The sequence below is a fragment of the Patella vulgata genome, chromosome 1 (assembly GCF_932274485.2).
Source record: "Patella vulgata chromosome 1, xgPatVulg1.2, whole genome shotgun sequence".
In the NCBI taxonomy this organism is placed as follows: domain Eukaryota; kingdom Metazoa; phylum Mollusca; class Gastropoda; family Patellidae; genus Patella; species Patella vulgata.
In genome coordinates, this window is record NC_065879.2 from 23,647,721 (window position 1) to 23,669,098 (window position 21,378).

Genomic DNA, 21,378 nt, shown 5'->3' on the forward strand with positions numbered 1-21,378 from the left:
TATTGAGATAAAATTGAACCATGTGCTAGTCCCGAAATGACCTAGTTTGTGTTGAATGGACGTTAAACACCCCCCCTCTCTCTCTCTCTCTCTCTCTCTCTCTCGCTCTCTCTCTATTGCATGTATTTCAAATTTAACAGAAATGAAGTTTAACCTCATACTTTTCTGCACCAATTGGGCTATATGAAGACAGGCATACGCCATGCTGTTTTCTATGAGGGGAATTTTATCTGGACAGTGTTTAATATCCACTCGACACCAACTCTGCCATATTATATCTGTATTTTAATACTACGCTTGCTCGCTCGTTTATTTAGCAGTGGTGGGGAATAAGAGGGGCCAGAGAAAACCAAAAGCTATGATGGCGACGCTACTTATTGCCATACAGAAACCACAACACCTGGTTCAATGACAGACATCATAAGCTAAAGCGCAAGAGTTAGATCACTCTGGAATCACTGAATTACAACTAATCCCACACAAACTAAAGAGCATCTTCGGCCCATTGCTTTCAGTATATTCCAAGTGTCTTGTTCAATTCCCTGGCAATATTAGTTCTTTATTAACAGGTTTGCCAGTTAGACGCTTGGGTAAACTTCAAAGAAAACCAAATTCTGCTGCCAGACATTTTACTAAAACTAGAAAGACGAGATCATATTACCTTTACGGGCAATTTAATCTAGTGGCTTGTGACTTTGTACATATAGGATCTATTTTAACACTGTATTTAAACATATCTAAAGTGTTAGAACTAGATCAAGAAATTTCTCAACATTGATGAAGCTGTTTAAAAAAAACAGAACTGCTAATAATCTTTCAACGGAAGATCTATTCTCTTTTAGTATTCATGCACCACTCTTTGCAATTCTGTATTTTACTTTTCTAGATAACTGCACAAAAAAAAATATGATGATTCGGGTTTGTTTTATAAATCATGTTAAATTAATATTAAATATATAAAGTGCTCTGAGCACTTTAGTGAAAGCAGATCACTATAAATTCTATAAATCACTAATTCCAGACCCGAAGGATGTTTGCGCGGTGGTCCATGAAAATAGATAGCCATTGTGACAAACAATAATCGTATATGATGTTATCAAAATACATATTGTTTCATTCCTCTGTTTCATATATTAATTATACAGATTAAGATGGCTCCTACCAAGGCTTATCAAAGATATTTGTAAAAATGAGAAAAATACCCAAGTGGATAAAGATTGGCAACCGTTGCTATAAAAAATAATCAAATACCTGGTAATAATAAATAATTGAAACACTTGAAAACTTTTATAGACCGATCAATAGTTGTTCATTGTTATTTTTGTTAACATCTCATGTGTAATTCAGTCCGATTTCATAGTTAACTTGCTATATATCAGAATTCTGTCACTCAGGCACACGGGATGAATAGAACCATAAATTTTTAAAATAAAAAAAATACATGAAAAACCCATCTTTATAAGGTCATACATATGAAACCGTGACAGCTTTAGCCGACTAGAATGAAAGGCATATTTGACAATTGTAAGAACCAATACAGTCGAATTATGAAATGGGGTTTAACGTAAACTGTTCTGTTCCGACTGGGCTAATGCGGCGGGCATATGCCATACAGTGTACTGTGAGGGAAATTTGCCCAGTCCGCAGCGCTACATCCTACCCTTACATCGAATTCCAACTGCCAATGGATCTTTTACATGCAAGACAATGTGTACACGGGGCCTCGGTTTTGCGTAACATCCGAACGACTAGACAGCTGTCCTTGTCAGGCCCTCCGCCCTGCATCCCTAACAAGGGGAAACCACGCCGGAAAATGAAGATGAATCCGCGACCTCCAGGCTAGCGAACCATTGTCTTACTGAGAGATCCTGGCTCCCCAATCTAATTATAAATCAGATGTTATTTTCGATCCATTCATTCAGTTGGTCACTCCATGTTTATGAAAAGTGTGTGTTTGACCCCTTATCTATATGAGAGATTGGGTTGTTGAGTAATCTTTCGGTTTCCTACCACTGCGAAAGGTCCCTACGCGCAAGAGCATTATTAAAATAAAATTGTAGCATGTTAGTCCATAAGTTATAATCTTGTTTGTCAAATGGATGTTATCTCTCTCTTTCTCTCTCTCTCTTTCTCTCTCTCATCAAGATTAGTCAGCCAATCAAATATCTGGATATTCAAAGCCATTCGGGGTTTTTTTTATCACTGGTTTTGATTGGTAGTTTGGTCTAGCTGAAGTCGACACATCACATCATACACATTACTGAACATGCCTTATAAATGTTTTTTGGGCCAAGACGAGTTCCTGTTTTCATTAGACCATTCAGTGCAGACCAGAAGGACGATAAACCCCTTTTCATTTCCAAGATAAAATGAAGCAAACAGAACAATTAAACGGAAGGAACTGTTTGTATAGTCCTAATTACGATATAAACACTGATATTTGACAATATCTGTGATTACCACCATTTACGTCGTGGGCAGAAGTAAAGAAGGTACACAAACAAACCAACTAAATTTGGATAATCAAAGTTGTCTTACAGCGTATTCAAATAACCCACCACATATCGATCATTATTGTCGTATCAATGTGACATTTAATTCTCAAAAGAAAACTTTTCCTCCTACTCAAGCGAAGTTATGACCCTATTATTTACAGATCATCTAGCTAACACAATCTGTTTCATAACCAATCTAACATAGGCTTATCCGGCCATTATAAATTTATTTCTTTAGAAATAGGTCTGTTGAATTTCCGTGCTTGAAAACTTCGCTCCAGTTAATGTGGTGAAAACGCAATTGTGTTGTATAGAATTCATTCTCAATACGTCAAACTTAACCTACTAGGAATTAAAACATATATCGAAGGAAAAGTGTCAGAAACACTTTAGTAAAGTGTGGACTGATGATATAGAGCAGGAAATGTATAAATTGTGAAGGGCTATTTGTATGACCAAGAACAAATCCGCTAAAACTTAATTAGAAGCATTTACGTCAAGTGTATGTCAAATATATAAAAGGAACATCCGCACCGTCTCACACTACCCCCAAAACTTTCTCCGCTCCTTTCGATGAGATTTTTAACTTGGGCATTCCCTGCTAAGACACTATGTCTCAAAATTAAACTGGACCAAGCCTAATCCCTACGGCTTCCTCCAGTAAGTTTCTCCAGATCTATTAAAACACTAGCTTTTATGTTTATTTTTGTTTAATTAAATGAATCAAACTTGTACCACCCCTTTAATGGATTGAAAGATTTACATGCAGATGTTTTACCTATGAGAACCGTTCAAGATGACATTTACAGAATCAATCCGCCACTGGGGAAAAGTAGCCTAATCAGTCGTCAATGAATTACGTGCCGTTGATAAAATGTAACAGAATTTCTAGTCAATTGTTCATTAGATTATATTATTGACTATTGATTCTTAACACTTCAAAACACTTCATAAAAGATTGATAATGACGTGGTTTTATTTATTTTTCTCTGAAAGATTCTACATGAATTCAAAATAAAGATATCCAATGGCAATACTTATTTTCAAAATAAAATCCTTAATTCGTGTTTCGATGATGTGCCGAGTATTGGTGGATTGATATTTTCGTTATTGCCTTTTAGATAATGTATATTTTTTTCAAAATTTAAATGTTTAATAAAGCATTTTCTACCATCGAGAGATCAAAAACAAAACAAATTGGTGGAAAACGTCTAAAATCACCAAATATCATCTAATTTGTACTTTTATCTATTTTAAAGCTGACAGTTTAATTTTGATAACCAGCATTCAATTTACAAGTGTTAATTTTCCGACTTGTGTTAAAAAATAAACGTCTTCATTAGCCCAGTCGGAGCAGAATAGTAAGACGTTAAACCACATTTCATTTCTATCTCATATAGATTAATGTTTGTCCTTCTCCAAAAAATCCATGATAGATTCTATGACTCGTACGAATGACGCCACAGAGTTTGTTTCTTTAAGCAAAAACCCTATTGGCCACGGAATGTTATTTTACCAATAGCACATACAGTTGAGTGTTTTGGTCTCATTTTTCCTAGAGGAAATCGAGTTTTCTGAGAAAGTTATTCACTATTCTACGTCAATAAAATGAAAATATGTTGCTTTCTTAAAGGAGCTAAATCGCTAATATTTAGGACCTAGAAATTAACCCAAATGGGTAGAAACGCATATAATAATGTAATCTGATTGTATATAAACTGATTTACATTCAATTGTTTACTTTTTGACTCTAATTTCAAATCAGTTATGTCCAGCGAAATACAGCATGTGTCTCAACCCTATAGCAATTTTTGGCGTGTGGTTATTTCCAGTCTATTAAGCAGGCTATCCAGTTGAATATGTCTAGCCTCGTTCTTTCTGGTCACTTGTTGCAAATGACACTAAAACGCACTATGGTACACGATTCGAGTACCAATGATAAAATGTTTATTTTGTCTTAAATATTGGATATCAGAAGCCTGCCTTTTCCTGGTAAGATCACAACATCAATGTTGATTTGAATTGACAAATAATTCGTATTTTCAACGTGTAAGACTTTGGATGATATTGAGTTAGAGACTTAGCTACTTTAAAATTGGGCAAAAGTATTGATCCATTTGTGAAGTTTTGAAATAACGTCTGAAAAGCATCATAAACTCCTACGACATGGCATTCTACTAAGTAGCATTGACAGATCATAAAGATTCATTTTCACTCTCGCCAACTCAAATTAACTCTAAACTCACCTAAACACTGGCTCTGCTCGGCGTTCGTTACACGCGTCCATGCCACTAGGACTAGACATTCTTATAGAGCTAATGCTATAAGTATCATTGACTGACATTTATTTGTCACGAAAATTCTGCAGACATACACAGTTGGAAATAGATAAAAGAGTAGAGAGCATCGCCCTGTAACGGCAAGATTCTCCTACCTCCCATTGTACATGTAACTAGAATTAAAAGTACCATCAAAATGACCGAAGTATTGTGGTTTTCCCTTTAAAATGGGTATGGGTCAACCTTGGTCATATATGGCGCATTGAGAGAAGCTTTTTCTGTTCAATCCAATCCCTCATCTGCAGAATAATTCACGCTATTTAATATCTTGAGAGACCAATTGCTTCCATATTAATACATACATACCATTATTATTTTTATCATCGGGTGTTGCTGTGGTCGTTGTGGTAACATCTGGCTTGGACGTATCGCCATCTGGTGTACACACTTTACAAGCCATTGCACAGTTATCATCCATCCATACCGGGTTCTTGATACATTCACCTTCTTCTGCCCAGATTTTACACTGTGTACTATCATATAAATTCTTACAATCACCTACAAACAAACAATACAAAATAAATATAGGTACATCATACAGAATTCAGGAAAATAGACGCTGGAATTTGAAGTAAAACTAAACAAAGAATTTTTTTTTTTTTTTGGATGAGATATTTCTTTTAATTCAGGGGGTCACGGTGGCTAAGTGGGTAAGACGCTGGCTCGCTAGCCTGGAGGTCGGGTGTTCGATCCCTGCATTGGCCGAGAAAGTTCACCCAGATTTTCCGGCGTGGTTCCCCACTGTTAGTGTTGCAGGAAGGAGGGCCTGACAAGGACAGCTGTCTAGTCATTCGGATGAGAGTAAAAAACAGATGTCCCGTGTACACATTGGCGTGCACGTAAAAGATCCCTTGGCAGTTGGAATTCGATATAAGAGTACGCCGTAGTGCCGCTGTCCGGGCAAAATTTCCCTCATTGCACACTGTATGGCGTATGCCCGTCTTCATTAGCCGAGTTCGGAGCAAAACAGTAGGACGTTAAACCCCATTTCATTTCATTTCATTTCATTTCATTTCTTTTAATTCAAAAAGATTAACCTGATATCAACGAAATCAAATGATTTAACATGTCGTCAACCCAACGATTTGGTCATTTTGAGACTAATATATAAGTTTCATTGTCATGCTTACAAGGACATATATGGTAGCTCAGCGAGTAATGTGCTGGTTTACCAACCAAGAGGTCTCGGGTTTGATCCCAGTGTTGACGGAGTGTTGGATTTTCCAGTGTGGTTTCCACTTGTCAGTGATACAGGACGGTGGGCATACCTAGTCACAGCAGTTAGTCATACATGTCCATGCAGAATTTCTCTCATAGCACAAAGCATGACGTATGACCGCCTTCATTATCCATGTTGGTGTAGAAAAGAAGGATATTGTACCCCATTTTATTTCATTTCTATGCTTATGTGTGAAATGGGAGAGTGAATCTTAATCAAATTCCAACTGCCAGGGGATCATTTAGGTGACTGGGCTTCTCATGAATTGTGAAACTGGGCTTGAAAAATCCACTTGGACAATCCAGTGACCCCGGTGGTTCAATGTAATTCAATAAAAGGAGGAAATTTAAATAAACATAAACTATTTAACATTACATACCATCATTGCATTTCCCACATGATTTTCTACAATTTGGAACCATCCATATAGCATTTACTGTACATTCACCTGCCCTAGCCCATCCCTGACACTGACTTGTATCATGTTGATCAACACAATCACCTGTAAACCACAAAACACAACATTTACCAACACATACTTCAGATCCTAATCACCAATCAAATTTCAAAAGTAATGTAATTTACCAATAAATATAATCATTTACTATTATTATATTATTTTATTATTTAATGCTACACAAATTCTAGCAAACTATTTTACTATTATTATATTTTTCTGTTATTTAGGGGGGTTGGATGACTGAATGGTAAGCACGTGCACGCTGTATCATAAAGTCTGTCATTGAGTCAACTGGCGTGGTTTCGAATCCCCGGTTGTACGTGACAAGGAGTGGGGTCGCCTGTCCAACCTCGTGGGTTTTCTCCGGGTCCTCCGGTTTCCTCTGACTGCTAAAGACCCCTACGCGCAAGCGAATTATGGAAATAAAATTGAACCATGTTAGTCCCGAAATGACCTAGTTTGTGTCGAGTGGACGTTAAACCCCATTTCTCTCTCTCTCTTTTCTGTTATTTGACACTCCACTAATAAATTATTCCATGATAATCAGGTAAGTATATACATGGCTTTCCTGGCCCTTGGGGATAGCTTAGAATTTGTGAGATTTTTTACCTACATGCGAAAAAGTATGATATTGTTGTATAGAACAGAATAAATGTCTTCTAAGTGTCGTCACCACACAATTTTAGCCCATTGGATTTGCTAAAATATATCTGAGACGATACCTTTAAAATGCGTTAATCATTCTGCCATGTTAATTAATGTCTCATTTTTTTGTTTTTGCATAATATTTCCAGTTCTGATGACCCGAGATGTATTATAAGTTGTTACGGAGCAATTAACTGACAATTCTATTCTTGTAACCACTGCTCCAGGAATGTGACAATAATTGGAAACGGTCGATTATGTTACAAATAATTGTCTCACCGTCCTCACCACCACCAGTTTCACTGCTGTCCTCTGTTGGTTCAATATCAGTAGCACACATACGACATGCTTTACGACAATTTTTAGCCATCCATTTGTAGTTAATGTGACACTCAGCTTCCAGCGCCCATTTGTTACATTCACCTTCATTTGGATGAGTGTTATTACAATCAACTGAAAATAGACCAAAATCTTATAATGAATAGAAATTATAGGGACGGAAGAATGAATGAATGAAGGAATGAGATGTCCTACTTTCCAGCTCCAACCAGGTTAACGAAGACTGTGCTATGAGAGAAATTGAATCCCAATTATCAAAAGATGTATACGGGACCCCTTTTTTCGTCCCATCTGAATGAAGTTGTTCCTTGCAAGGCCCACCATCCTGCAACAATGACATTGAGAAACTTTGCCGGAAAATCCCGAGGAACTTTCTCAGACAACACGAAGATCGAACCGGGACATCCAGGTTAGTGAGCCAGTGCCTTAAATACTGGGCCACAACGGCTAACAAAGAGGCGGTAGCATTCTCACTAATAAATTAATAATATCATATTCAACATAACATTATAGGGTCACTGATGGAAAATACATACACTGCCTAGTTAAAACAAAGTTTTTTTAATGAGCATTTGTTAAACGACTAAAACCATTTAAATGTTTGCAACTCATAAAACTTAAACCATCTACATCTTCAGCGATGGCTAAGCAAATAATTGTCCTCAAATTTTGCATACAATCGAATTTGAACACCCTCGATATATTTCTTCATAAAAACGATGTGTTCAATTAGTATTGGAATATTTCCAGGCCATACAAAATTATCCTTACAGGAACAATATGGTATTCTTTGAAGAATCACGTTAATAAATCCGAACTTGCGTTGTGATTATTTGATGTTTACAAAATAACTATTGACTTAGTGCTGCAGTTTTTTTTTTATCAATGTTTGTTTTGTATTTCTAATCTGTTCTACACAGTTCAAAATTTAATCAGGAACTTACCTTCCGGTTTAATCGCATTGCCTTGTGTGATACAATAATTACAGGTCTGTTTACAATTTCTAGTCATCCAGTCTTTATTGGTAACACAGTCGCCATTATCTCTCCAACCCGAACATTTATCGGTTGGGTAAAAATCTTGACAAACATCTAGTAGAAATAACCAAACAAATAAAATATAAGTTTTGGGTTTTTTTTGTTTTCTTTCATTTACTTTTATGTCACTGGTTTTACTGGACTCATGGTGTGTGATTGTGTGATGTTCGAATTCAGGAAAGGGATATTTAAGAGCTTGGGTAGTATAAACAGCCAATAAAAATGCAGCTGTTCTAAATATGCCCAGACATTGTCCAAGGATCTATTTATAAACCCACTGACGTCTTGTGCATAACACACCCAACAATTATATTTTGGTTTACGAGAGTGTTATATTTGAACACTGTTATGAAAGTGTTATATTTAAATAATGTTATGAAAGTGTTATATTTAAATAATGTTATGGGAGGGTTATATTTAAACAATGTTATGAAATTGTTATGGGAGTATTATGTTTAAACAATGTCATGGGAGTATTATGTTTAAACAATGTTATGGGAGTATTATATTTAAACAATGTTATGTTATGTTAAAACAGTGTCATGGGAGAATTATGTTTAAATAATATCATTGTAGAATTAAGGTTAAACAATGACATGGGAGTATTATGTTTAAACAATGACATAGGAGTATTATGTTTAAACAATGTCATGGGAGTATTATGCTATTGGGTTGAATAAATGAGTCAATGTTTGCAAAAAGCTTCACAATCATTGATCAATCAAACTGAGTTTATATGTGTGTGTGTTTGACACCCAAGGTATGATGTGTGTCACGGGCATTACCAAGATATCCAAAAAGCAGATAACAATTATAAATAATTTTGGACGAAGCTGGTATGTTTCATCTTTTAGGATAATCGATACGGTTACTTATTTGTTTTGTACTGTATTATCTGCAGTAAGTTTAGAAAGGCAAACAGGAATCTCTTCAATCACATTTTTTTGATTATCCTATTTCCTATTCAAAACTCCTAACACACCAGACCAAAAGTTCAATAGCGAGTTTAAGACAAATACACTCAAAAGAAATTTTAATCAATTTAAACTGAATTAAGTTTTGGCTATTTTAAGTTAACGTTGGATTCCATTGATTTCATGCTGCTATCATTCTTTCTTCTTTTTCTGTCAATTATTCAAGAAAGCAATTTGCTTAATTACATAATAACAACCAGTCTTTACATTAAAATAGGATATAATTATAATTTTCTTTTGAGATTAATGTTAAAGATCTGGCTCATACATACAATCCACATTAACAATTATAAAAACTGTTATTTATTACTATACTCATTTTTCAAGTGTTCTAGTATTATATCAGTATATCATTTTTCAAATATAAGAAGGGGTATCAGTGTTATGAAAGCATGTGTCATCCTTTAACATTGCTTTTAGAGATAAATAGGGAGGGTCGTAATCTAGGGTTCTAAAAGTGGGGGTGCAGCAAAGTGGTGGGGCGCCATAGCCTCCACGTATGTGATTTAAGAAAGTTTAGATCAGGGCAAACAAATCCATTGGCGTGTGAGCGCCCTTCAAACCGATCGACTGATCAGTGCCTTAAGAGCATTACTGTGTGATCATAATCAAGTGTATTATTTTATAATTGAAAGATTGTCAAATAATTTTATTTTTTTTGGATGGGGTGGGGGCGCAATTTCTCGGGGCCTCTTATTTTTCTGGGGGTGCAATGTACCCCCTGCACTCCCGCTAGATACGACCCTGTAAATGGGGTGCGACTGTTTGTTTTACTGTTGGAAGACTTCTTCATTACCAAATGATAATCAGATAATGATAAAATAGGTACCGGTATCAAAATTGATAGTTGATGACTACTAATAAGACCCGATTCATAATATAATTGTGGATAACAAATCTAATCTTTTAATGGTTTTGAAAAGAATATACAAAATGTGGGTGATTAATCTCTTCTTCACCAATGTTTGAAAACTTTGCAAAATACATTTTTTTGTCGATATTTGACTTTAATAATGTAAAAAAACAGTGGCTAATTTAATATATCTATTTTTCATTATGACAGAAAGGTGTATACAACTTAGCATATATAAACCTTTTTTCAGCTATTGTGTCAGAAAATAAGGCATAAATCAGTTGGAAACAATGGATAATGTGCATAGTTTTATTGTTTTACAAAGGTTATATTATAGAAAAGAGTATACAACAGTGGATGATGTACTTAGTGTTCTAATATTATAAAAAAGGGTATAAAACATTGGATAATGTACCTATTTTCCAATCCTGTGGGAAAAGATCAGCAAACATACCAAACCACTGCCATGCCCAAGTGGTGAAGTGGTTTTCTGTAAACAGAACATACAATTGATCAATCCGTACATTTTAGCCATTGTATCAACACTCCCTGAATTTAACCCCACAGATTTTACATATTCGAAAAGACACAACCGCTTTCTCAAATACATTAACTGAGAAGTCGACATCTTGGAAATGCATCAGTCACATTTTAAAACACTAAAAGAATGTTAAGCCTACAAAAAAAATTAGCAACAAAAAAAACCTATATCTTTACCTTCGTATTCAGTGTGACTTTTACCACAGACTCGACAGGCTTTACGACAGTTCCTCTTCATGTAATCCTGGTTACGTTCACATTCTCCATAATTAGCCCAAATATTACATGGCCAATCATCATAAAGATTAACGCAACTATCTGTAAAATAAAGAAGCAAACGTTATTAATCCTATCATACGATTGGTGCACTACATGATTATGTAAAGGTTTGGGCTTTCTTTTCTTTTCGTTAACAATATTCAAAGTCATTTCGGGACTAACACATGGTTCAATTTTATTTCATGTGTTTAGATCTAGGAATTAATGTTAAAGATAATCTTAGGGACTAATGTTTCGGGTTATAAAATAAAAAATGTTTCCTTTTTTGTCATATATTTTTACATGTTTTTAGTTCTAGGAACTAATGTTCAAGATAATTTTAAGGACTAAGTGTTTAGTTTTAAGGATTAATATTAAAGATAGTGTTAGGTGATAATATTACAGGTTATAAAAAAAAATGTGTTTTACATTTTGTTTATACTTTATAGTTATAAAATATAAAGTGTTTTATATTTATTTAGAGCGACCGGTTATAAAATGTGTTTTATATTTGTTTATACTTTGTAGTTATTACATATATAGTGTTTTATATTTTACATTTGTTTATACTATATAGTTATAAAATATATAGTGTTTTATATTTATTTACAGTGACAGGTAATAAAATAAGACGTGTTTTACATTTGTTTATAGTTATAAAATATCAAATGTTTTCTATTTATTTACAGTTAATTTTGATATTTGTTAATACTGCTCACATTAATCTGCACTTTTAAACTCCTTATTTAATATCCTTTATCTTTCGTCTCACTTGGATGTGCTTAACTACGACAAGTTATATTTTGTATTGTATACTTGCAGGGTTTTGATTACCTGGTTTCCTGTGAACGTGAGTCTGGATAGTTGATTTATAGCCCCCCCCCCATCCCCAACACACCCCCACCACCACCACCCCCTCTCCACAAAACCACAACATGCGGTCACATGTCACACGTACAATGCAATGGCTCCACAGGCCTTGCTCAGTGAAAAATGGAAACCGTCCATAGAAATTCTTGGCCCACGCAGGAACACGACAACAAGTATACGCAGGTAAGGACAACAGTAATCTTGATTGATCTGAAAATCATATTACAATTTTTTGTCTGTTATTTTAACCGATCGTTCTATTTTAGCCATCTACAGTTCATCCCAGACGTATGTTGAATCCACAGGGATTGGTGCAAATTTTGCTTTCTTAAAAGCCTGTCTCTTTCTATTGTGTCGGATTAAATCTCGAGACCTTTTAATCATTCTGATAAATGTAAGCAGATCAATTAGGATTTCAACTACGCCAATGAAATCATAGATAAAACACAGAATTGTATTGACAAGCTGTATTCTTTCTAAGGTACAGGTAGCTTAATCTGTATATACTTAAGTGTTTTAAAATAAATGTTAAATTTCTTTGATTGGCTTTAGAAAAGACGGGATTAAAAAGAAGAATCCTTTGGGGTATTTCGATGTTAATAATATCATTTTAAACTTGACATGTTTTTCCGGGCAGGAATCAAACCCGCGAACCCAGGCATAGAATCCATACACCTCTACCAGTACCAAGTGTGAGCCAAAGGAAATTCCTCACGACCAAGTCAGTAGGAGAATATTCAAACCCATGGCACCACAGGACAGAACAATCTAAGATTTATGAACAATCACATAACACATCTAAATATCAAATCTAGATAATCTCCTGACTTGGATTCGATTGGATTAAAAACAGACCCACCAATTAGACTTGTGAAACAACAAGATGACGATGGGCTTGTTAAGGCGCAGCATAGATCGATGAAATTTCAGATCATCACATCTTTGTAAATGCACTATTTATGGACTGATCTTCATATTAAAGATTCAAATATTACAATAATTGTAGTTTGCAAGGGATTCCTACATCACTCAAATCACGCTCGGAGACATTAAATGCAGAGATATTGTAGTTATTGCTATATCGCCTTGCTATTTATTAAAAACGTAGCAACATTAATGAAACATTTCATTTTGATAGCTACCTGTGAGTTTTTGTATCACTGGCATCTTACCCAAGAATATAACAACGCATATAAAACTACATAAATATATATCTATCATTTTATTGACTTTGTATGCGAACATTCACTTTTCTGGGTATAATTGGGCCAATTTGTATTTAATGGAAGAAAAACAAACATAGCTAGTACAGAGAGTTTACAATACACATTTATACACAATGTGTGCTTCTTGCACGCTACAGTTTCTAGGCTATAGGAACAAGGTATATAGGTGCACAACAAAATTATTGTGAGGGGGTGTGGCTTTATGGTGGAGCTGAGAAATTTTCTGTCTGTTTTAGGATATGGGTGAGGCACTTGATGGATGATGTGTTGAATTTTTAAAAAAAACATAATCAGCTGAGTTGATTTGCTTATCATGTTTCATGCTCAATTTATTAAAACCGTAAAAGTCATTTGAGGGAAACCCTTGCAAACTACAATAAACTTAATGATTATCAATCCAAAAATGGTTCAGTACACTTTTTACAAAGATAAGAAATACTAAAAATTGCACTAGATTTGACATATTTTACGGAGGATATAAACAAGCCAGGGCCACCTTTAATGTTGAGTAAAATCTTTGGATTGGTCCTGTTTTTAAACCGACTGAATTCCAACCGAGGGGTTATCTACAATTGATAATCAATTTCAGTAGGCCTACATTTTTAGCGTGGATTAAGCTATAACAACTTAAGACAGTGTCTTAATATTGGCAAAGTTCACCAGCTTTTTATTATTGTTACAATGATTTATATTGCAGTTTCTTTTTAAAATCATTTATATTGCAGTTGAAAGTTTTTACAACTAAGACAACAGCAATTCTACACACATATTACAATAATTATTTAAAAATAGTTTTACAAAGGTATGAACTGGTTTAGTGTTGTCTTTTTATTGTTAGAGAATTGCTTTAGATTTCAATGTATTATTTCAGAAATTCAAAGAAAACATGTTGCCGTCCATTTGATGCCAAATTTTATTCTTCTGAATATATCTAGTTTCTCTAATAACAAATTTGTTCATCTGCTTATTGTATAGAACTGGGCCAGATTAAGGGCCACAAAATTAGTTTCTCTAATAACAAATTTGATCATCTGCTTATTGTATAGAACTGGACCAGATTAAGGGCCACAAAATTTGATCATTTGGAGTGGACAAAGAAACCCATGGGCAAGACTGCAATGATGATATCGTTCAAATGACTTTTTCTAATGAAAATATCTGTCACAAACAGATGCAAGATATTATCTTATATGCATAATGTTTACTAGTCAGTTAAAATGTTTAGTACCATTAATCAGATGGTATACCAGTAGTCATTAAGTACTTGTTATGTCACTGTGACTCATACGTGATGTGTATTAGAATTGGTCATGTTTTAACACTAGTAGTGCAGTGTTTAACAGCAAGTATAGTTATACACCTGCTAGTTATTGACTATTGTATAATTTCTAACTACTTTCTATACATACTAAAACATTAGATTTGTAGACTTTAAAAGTTTAATGACTAAAAGTTCTCAATTTATAAGTAAACAGTAACCGTTTCACACTGTGTGTAGTATGGATTTACTCCTTGGAATGGGTGATGGTTAATCGCATACACACAATCCAAAATGTTAACGGTGATTTTGAGGAATATCTACCTTATCAAAATATGTCAATACTATTAATCGTTTGTATTTTATTTTAGATATTTATATTTAATATGTTCCATATTCTTGGGAATGGACTTGGGTATTCAACACCAAAACATTCAGCTGTCAAAATAAAAAGTTCTTAACAATGGATAGATATATATATATATATATATATATATATATATATATATATATATATATATATATATATATATATATATATATATATATATATATATATCAATTATATTTAAAATAGAGAGAGAGACGGGGTTTAACATCCACTCAGCACAGACTACACCACTTTAGGACAAACATATGGTATATTATTATTTCAATAATTCGCTTGTACGAAGTGGTCCCTCTAAAATCAGAACAGGCTGAATTCTCTTTGAAACATCAAGAGGCATTAATCATGCTCATTAAAAAAAGGAATGTCCTTACACATTTCTTAATACCACGACACATCAAATCTCGCAAGCTGTACTTCCTATTTGTCATTTAAGAAAAGAGTGTCCGGTTTGTGTTCCTAATTAAGGGGTTTCTGTCAAGAAAAACAAGAGACGTGTCAGAGAGCTTTTTCTGGCATTATTCGCACATGTTAATTGATGATAGGCTTCTATCTGTATCGTGTTAAGATACTCCTTTAATACAAGGTCCACGGGGATAAGAAAATTCTTCCGCTTAAACATACATTATGCAAAAGCTAAACCTGTCTATTGCAGGTCTTTCTTTGGGCCTTAAATCTTATATTAAACTATTAATTAGAGAGAGAGAGAGAGAGAGAGAGAGAGAGAGAAATGGGGTTTAACGTCCACTCGACACAAACTAGGTCATTTCGGGACTAACATATGGTTTAATTTTTATTTCAATAATTCGTTGCGCGTAGGGGTCTTTAGCAGTGGGAGGAAACCGGAGGACCCGGAGAAAACCCACGAGGTTGGACAGGCGACCCTACTCCTTGTCACGTACAACCGGGGATTCGAAACCACGCCAGTTGACTCAATGACAGGCTTTATGATACAGCACACACGTGCTAACCATTCGGCCATCCAACCCCCCAAACTATTAATTAGACATTTATTAACATGACAAGAACCATAATCAACTCTCGACGCCATCTGACGCGTACAATTTTAAACAGGTTTGAATCCGATCTGCTATTCAATGGATGTTCATGATTAACCGTAAGAATGGATAATCGAGGTTTTGTTTATTATCTTAACAACGGCAACAGTGACAATCGAGGCTACATTGTTTTTGAAATTCGGTTTTCTCGGCACAGAATGAAGTAATTTGACTGAAAGTTTCAGCATATTCTCTATACGTTCTCTATTTTATATTATAGCGAGATCTGTCAGCTCTTTATCTAATCTTGCATAATGCCCCTTTAGAAATTTTGTTTAACTCCGTTAGAGTACACAACGCCACAAGATTTTAAAATGACGTATTTAAACTGGGATAAATATTCAGAAGAATTTGTTAAGAATTGCTTACCCTCTTTATCTGTTGGTTTTGTCTCTGTATCTTGACAATCCGATGTCCCATCAGGACAAATACACCGACAATTCTGATCCACGTATCCACCATTTTTACAGACTATCGTCTTGGGACAGAAATCTAAAACAGTAAGTGTCACTTATGATAAACTGTGTCTGGGTTAACACACAGTAATTAAAACTTTATTTTTTTAAAAGTTTTGACATATTTTCACAGAAAATCAAGCACTAAAGGTTATAGAGTGGGAGCCCAGGGGAGTCTACCCTGTACCAATTTGTTCATATATGGTATCGATGCATGCATATCTGGTATCATCAGAATGTAAGTCTGTCGGGTTTCTGGTGGTGGGTGTGGTGTTCCACGCCCAAAATGCCATGGCCCCCAACTAGGCTAGATTAGCTCAAAAGTGTATCACATGAAAATCGTACAGCGGTGTACCGTACATCTTCAGGTACATGTATTACTAGTACCTGTGTTTTTGTAATAGCTGTAATACCTGTCTATTAAGAGACAGTAATTGAAACTTACCATTTTTTTGAAAGTTGATTGATTTTCACAGAAAAAAAAACTAATGAAAATGAGATTGTGTACTAAAGCCGAGATAAATATGATATCAAACTTGATGGAAGTGGACGTAAAATTCTAGAGACTACATGTTTTAATTTTCAATTTACGAGTCAAAATTATTTGTTAATGGTTTTCAAGGAGTTTTAAAAACACCTGTGCAAAATACCATGCTCTAAGTGGGTCAGTGGTTAATAAGTAAATCAACACTTTTATTTCATACCCAAAAATGGGTTTAGGTTTAAGTTATGTCCATTTGCAGTTTTTTTTATTGATTTAAAATATCCACCTTTACCTGTCTGTGTCAAAAATAATAATAATTCTGATGCAGTTCAAATACAAGTTATGCGATTATTTTTACAGTACATGGGTTGTTTTGTTTTTTGGGGTTTTTTTGTTCAAACTTGCTTATTACACTGTAATCTGAGAAAAATAACACATATTTCTGACAAAGTTATTGATGGACCATGTAACATGTTACGGCTTTAACATGCAATTTAAATGACGACAGTATGATAATTTGAATATTTTATCTTGTCTTTTGTTACATGACAGAAGTGTCGGTGAATATCTGCAGAATAAAAGATGAACAGTGGAAACTATGCTCGGTTGGATTATCTAATTTATAGATTCCATTATAGACGTCATTAATATAGGTTTTATATGGGAGTTAACGTCAACTCGACACAAACTAGATCATTTCAGGACTAAATTAATATGGTTAAGCCCAATTTCAATAATTCGCTTGTAAATGGGGGTTTTTAGCAATGGGAGGAACTCGGAGGAACCGGAGGAAACCCAAGAGGTTAGAAGGGTTACCCTATACTTTGTCACGTACAATGTCGTACAAGCGGGGAATAGAAACCACGCCACTTGACTCAATGACAGACCTCATCTAAACTGCATGCGTTAAACCATTTAGCCACCCAACTCCCCTTAATGTTCGATGTTCTTACACGAAATGCTTGATCAACAACCCAGGTCATTTTGGTGCATGACGCAGGGTATGCTTTCTTTTTCGAAGATGGTCATAATGTCCACTACTATTGTGATCATAAAACACACATTATTGACCTGTCTTACCTAAATCACTTTTGGTACTAAATAATAATTAATGACGTAGTCACACATCACTTACCTAAATTACTATACATGCCTAATATTAAATCTTAATTTTAATTTATATAGATATATCAGACGAAAATCCAGAGGGGGCGGGGGCAGAGTCCGGACCCCCCTGCCCAGGCTCAATTTAGAGGATACAGGCCCAAAAGAGTTGGAAATAACATGTTACAGTGTTTAATTTATCCAGAATTTCTTGGGTAGTCCACCTTCAATATGGAGATCTGAAAATTCTTGACTCCGCCCCTACTGAAAATCCTGAAACCGCCCCTGTATATATGTTCACTGATTGTCTAAGACGTTTCTTACCTCCACATTTATACATCAGATTCACAGCTTTGACATCAGTAAATGATAATTCTTTTAAATAGACTCTCCCGATTTCTTCTTCTCTTGATTCGAATTTAGCTTCAATTGTCTTAGATTTGCCATCTTTTGAAAAAGCCTTAATATAAACCACAAAATTACTTACAAAAAGTACAATTTACTATGGACTTTTACAAATCAAATACATAAAATAAGGACGGGGTTTATGAAATATGCGTTTCTTGGCTATCTGAGAGCGGGTACTTTTCTAGATGATTTTTAAAAATATTACTGAAAATACAGAGTTATAGACTATACGTGAACAAAGGTACTTGTATCAAAAACCATTAGAGTCCAGACATTACTCAAATTGGTCAATATCACTTACACCTAATTTAACGTGCACATGGATTTCTTTTGATTTCAGGTTGTCATCTTTAACTCTAAGATGATAATAATCATGCCGTCTTTTTCGTATAATCTTGGCCAATACTTTGTAAAGGTTATAATTTGTTTCAAAGAGCTCTTTCTAATTGCTTAAAGACTCGATGTGCCAGACAGCCAAATATCATTTTCCTTGTTGAAATTTATCAATCAAGGGCTCAAAGGTGTTTTATGTAGTAATCTTGATGACTAAAACAAAAAACAGGAGACGAGATACAGTTTTGGCGATGATGTTCGTGTATAGAAACGAATTAACTAGCTTCTTGTGGAATGAAATCAATAAAAAGTAATAGGGATCCGTTACAATCTAAATATTCATCAGATTAAGGATGGGATACTTGGTCTACCATGGAATTCTTGTAAAAACAATGAACTGTTAAAAATGGGGAGGTGTTTGAAGCTAGGTTTGTAGAAGAGTGTACATAGTTTGTTGTTCTAAACATGTACATCTCCTCAACGAAATGATTTTAAAATCTATGGTAAAAGTAACTCCTGACATTCTATTTGTATTTTTATGGTACATCTGAAAATCTTCACAATAGAATGGTTTAGACAATACAGACAGCTGCCTTATACAAAACTTATTTCATAATGTCTTGTTCAATTCACTATTAATTTCAAGGTTGCTACATTATGTTTTTCAGATTTCCAGACTGATTTTATTCCTTGATGTCTTAATAATGTGCTTATCTTTTTTCTCATTAAATTGATTTTCTTGAAAGTTTATTTGTTGATATGAAGATGTGTTGTGCAGTTTATTTGTTTATATGAACATATGTTGTACAGTTTATTTGTTTATATGAACCTGTTTTGCAGTATATTTTGAACCTACTTAAACTATGTCAAGCGGTGATGCCATATTCTTATCTGGAGAGCATGCGCAATAAATATCATCGGTTTAGACAGGAATAACCAGACGCTAGAGATTGCCATTCGATTGAGACATCGGGGGTATATCGCCGAACATAACTGATTTGAAATTAGAGTAAAAACGGAAACGATTGAATGTAAATCAATTTATATACATTCATATTACATTATTATAGTCGCTGCGACCCATTTGTGTCAATTTCCAGATCCCAAATAATAGCGATTTAGCTCCTTTAAATAGCCATACGTGTAACTTAATTTAGATTTGATCAACGTAAATAATTTTTTGCCAAAATATTTTAAGTAAACATAGTTTTGAATTATGTCTAGTCAAGCTCTATATCTAACCCTTTAAAGATACAGTATGACAAATGCTCAATTTCATTACCTAAATTAAAGGCACAATATTCCACAAAGATAGCCATGCAATACGTATATTCCGCCCAGATGGCAGACGTGTCTTTAAAAAAGATGGTCATACATAGCAGCTTATCTGTAAGGAAACCCTGGATGTTGGCTAAATTTTATTACGATCCTTTATGTTTTCAAGAAATCTGATCTATGGCGTGGTTACAAACTATTCCGTATACGTAATATATCTCTGGAACAGTCCTAGAATGCTAGAATTCCAAATGTTTCACACCAAATTTGAAAATCAATAGGGACCATTCTCTTACAATCCTAATGCTTCATACCAAACAATGGTTTTGAAAAAGGGCACAAACTGCAGAATGTGAGGTTATGGAAAGTTGAATATCGGCAGGGTTCATCCTTTATTTCGTTTGATAATTGACAACTACAAAGATAAATCCATATTTTTTTTAAAATCCAGTTATATGAAATATGATTTTTTTTTTTTTTTGAAAAAAAAGGATAAAATCTAGATTGAATACATAAATTGCCAAGATAAGAAATGTGTGTATTTTCAGAACATCCTGGTAAGAAGATCATTTGGGAATGATACTGTTTGTGTGGGTTGGGATATTTTTAATTGAATGATGACATTTTTTACCGGTATGGGCATATAGATAAAAGAGCTTCACAAGAAAATGATAATTGTCTTTTTCATCTATTATCCTTTAACACGCGATGAAAAGCTTAATTAGTGCATTCGTAATGAAACAGCAATATGATTTAAAAGATCAGAGTTCTCTTTGGGGTGACCATGATTGCAGCTGAATAACAAGTCTGTGGCGACAGTTAGCGTTTTATTATAATATTCGACTCTGACGTGATTAACACAATTATGGTGGATGTCGTTCGCTGAGTAGGATATTCTTACTCTTCCAGACACTAGTGAATTCCACAACAAAGCTTTTTGTGTACTTCTCGAATATAGTAAACTGTTGACTCTTATATACTGTATTGATAACATATTTTGAATGATCGAGCAGATAACAATCGTAAATTGACACTGACTTATTTTACGCACAAAAAAATCTATATTGGTTAACTTTTCAGTCCAAAACACTTATGTCTGTTTGCTACCGGTACATACAGACGTCTTGGAACTTTAATTTAAACTCGGTGGCAGAAAGACAACAATGAACAAAGTTAAGTTTCCTGGAGTTGACCGAGGATTGTCGGGTAGTGGAGAGAGAGACAGAGAGAGAGAGAGGAGAGAGAGAGAGAGGGAGAGAGGCTCGACACAAACTTATATTGAGGTCCAATTGGTCACGTGGTCTTTTACTTTCACACCAACGTGTACGACTGGACACTGTCCTTGCCAGGCCCTCCCGTT

At 34.6% G+C, this 21,378-nt stretch overlaps 1 protein-coding gene across 2 annotated transcripts in view; it reads right to left on the reverse strand.

Moving 5' to 3' along the window:
- The window catches only part of LOC126826701 (zinc metalloproteinase nas-15), a 43,614-nt gene that overhangs the window by 9,685 nt on the left and 12,551 nt on the right, over positions 1 to 21,378 (reverse strand). Inside the window, exons 8-15 of one of the 2 annotated variants that reach the window (XM_050555718.2) lie at positions 18,327 to 18,462; positions 16,329 to 16,451; positions 11,079 to 11,219; positions 10,777 to 10,851; positions 8,442 to 8,588; positions 7,438 to 7,611; positions 6,433 to 6,555; positions 5,141 to 5,332 (exon numbers count right to left, since the gene is read on the reverse strand). In XM_050555718.2, coding sequence (XP_050411675.2) covers positions 5,141 to 5,332; positions 6,433 to 6,555; positions 7,438 to 7,611; positions 8,442 to 8,588; positions 10,777 to 10,851; positions 11,079 to 11,219; positions 16,329 to 16,451; positions 18,327 to 18,462 — 1,111 coding nt within the window. The remainder of the gene's footprint in view (positions 1 to 5,140; positions 5,333 to 6,432; positions 6,556 to 7,437; positions 7,612 to 8,441; positions 8,589 to 10,776; positions 10,852 to 11,078; positions 11,220 to 16,328; positions 16,452 to 18,326; positions 18,463 to 21,378) is intronic. The other variant, XM_056098283.1, reaches the window with a different exon arrangement.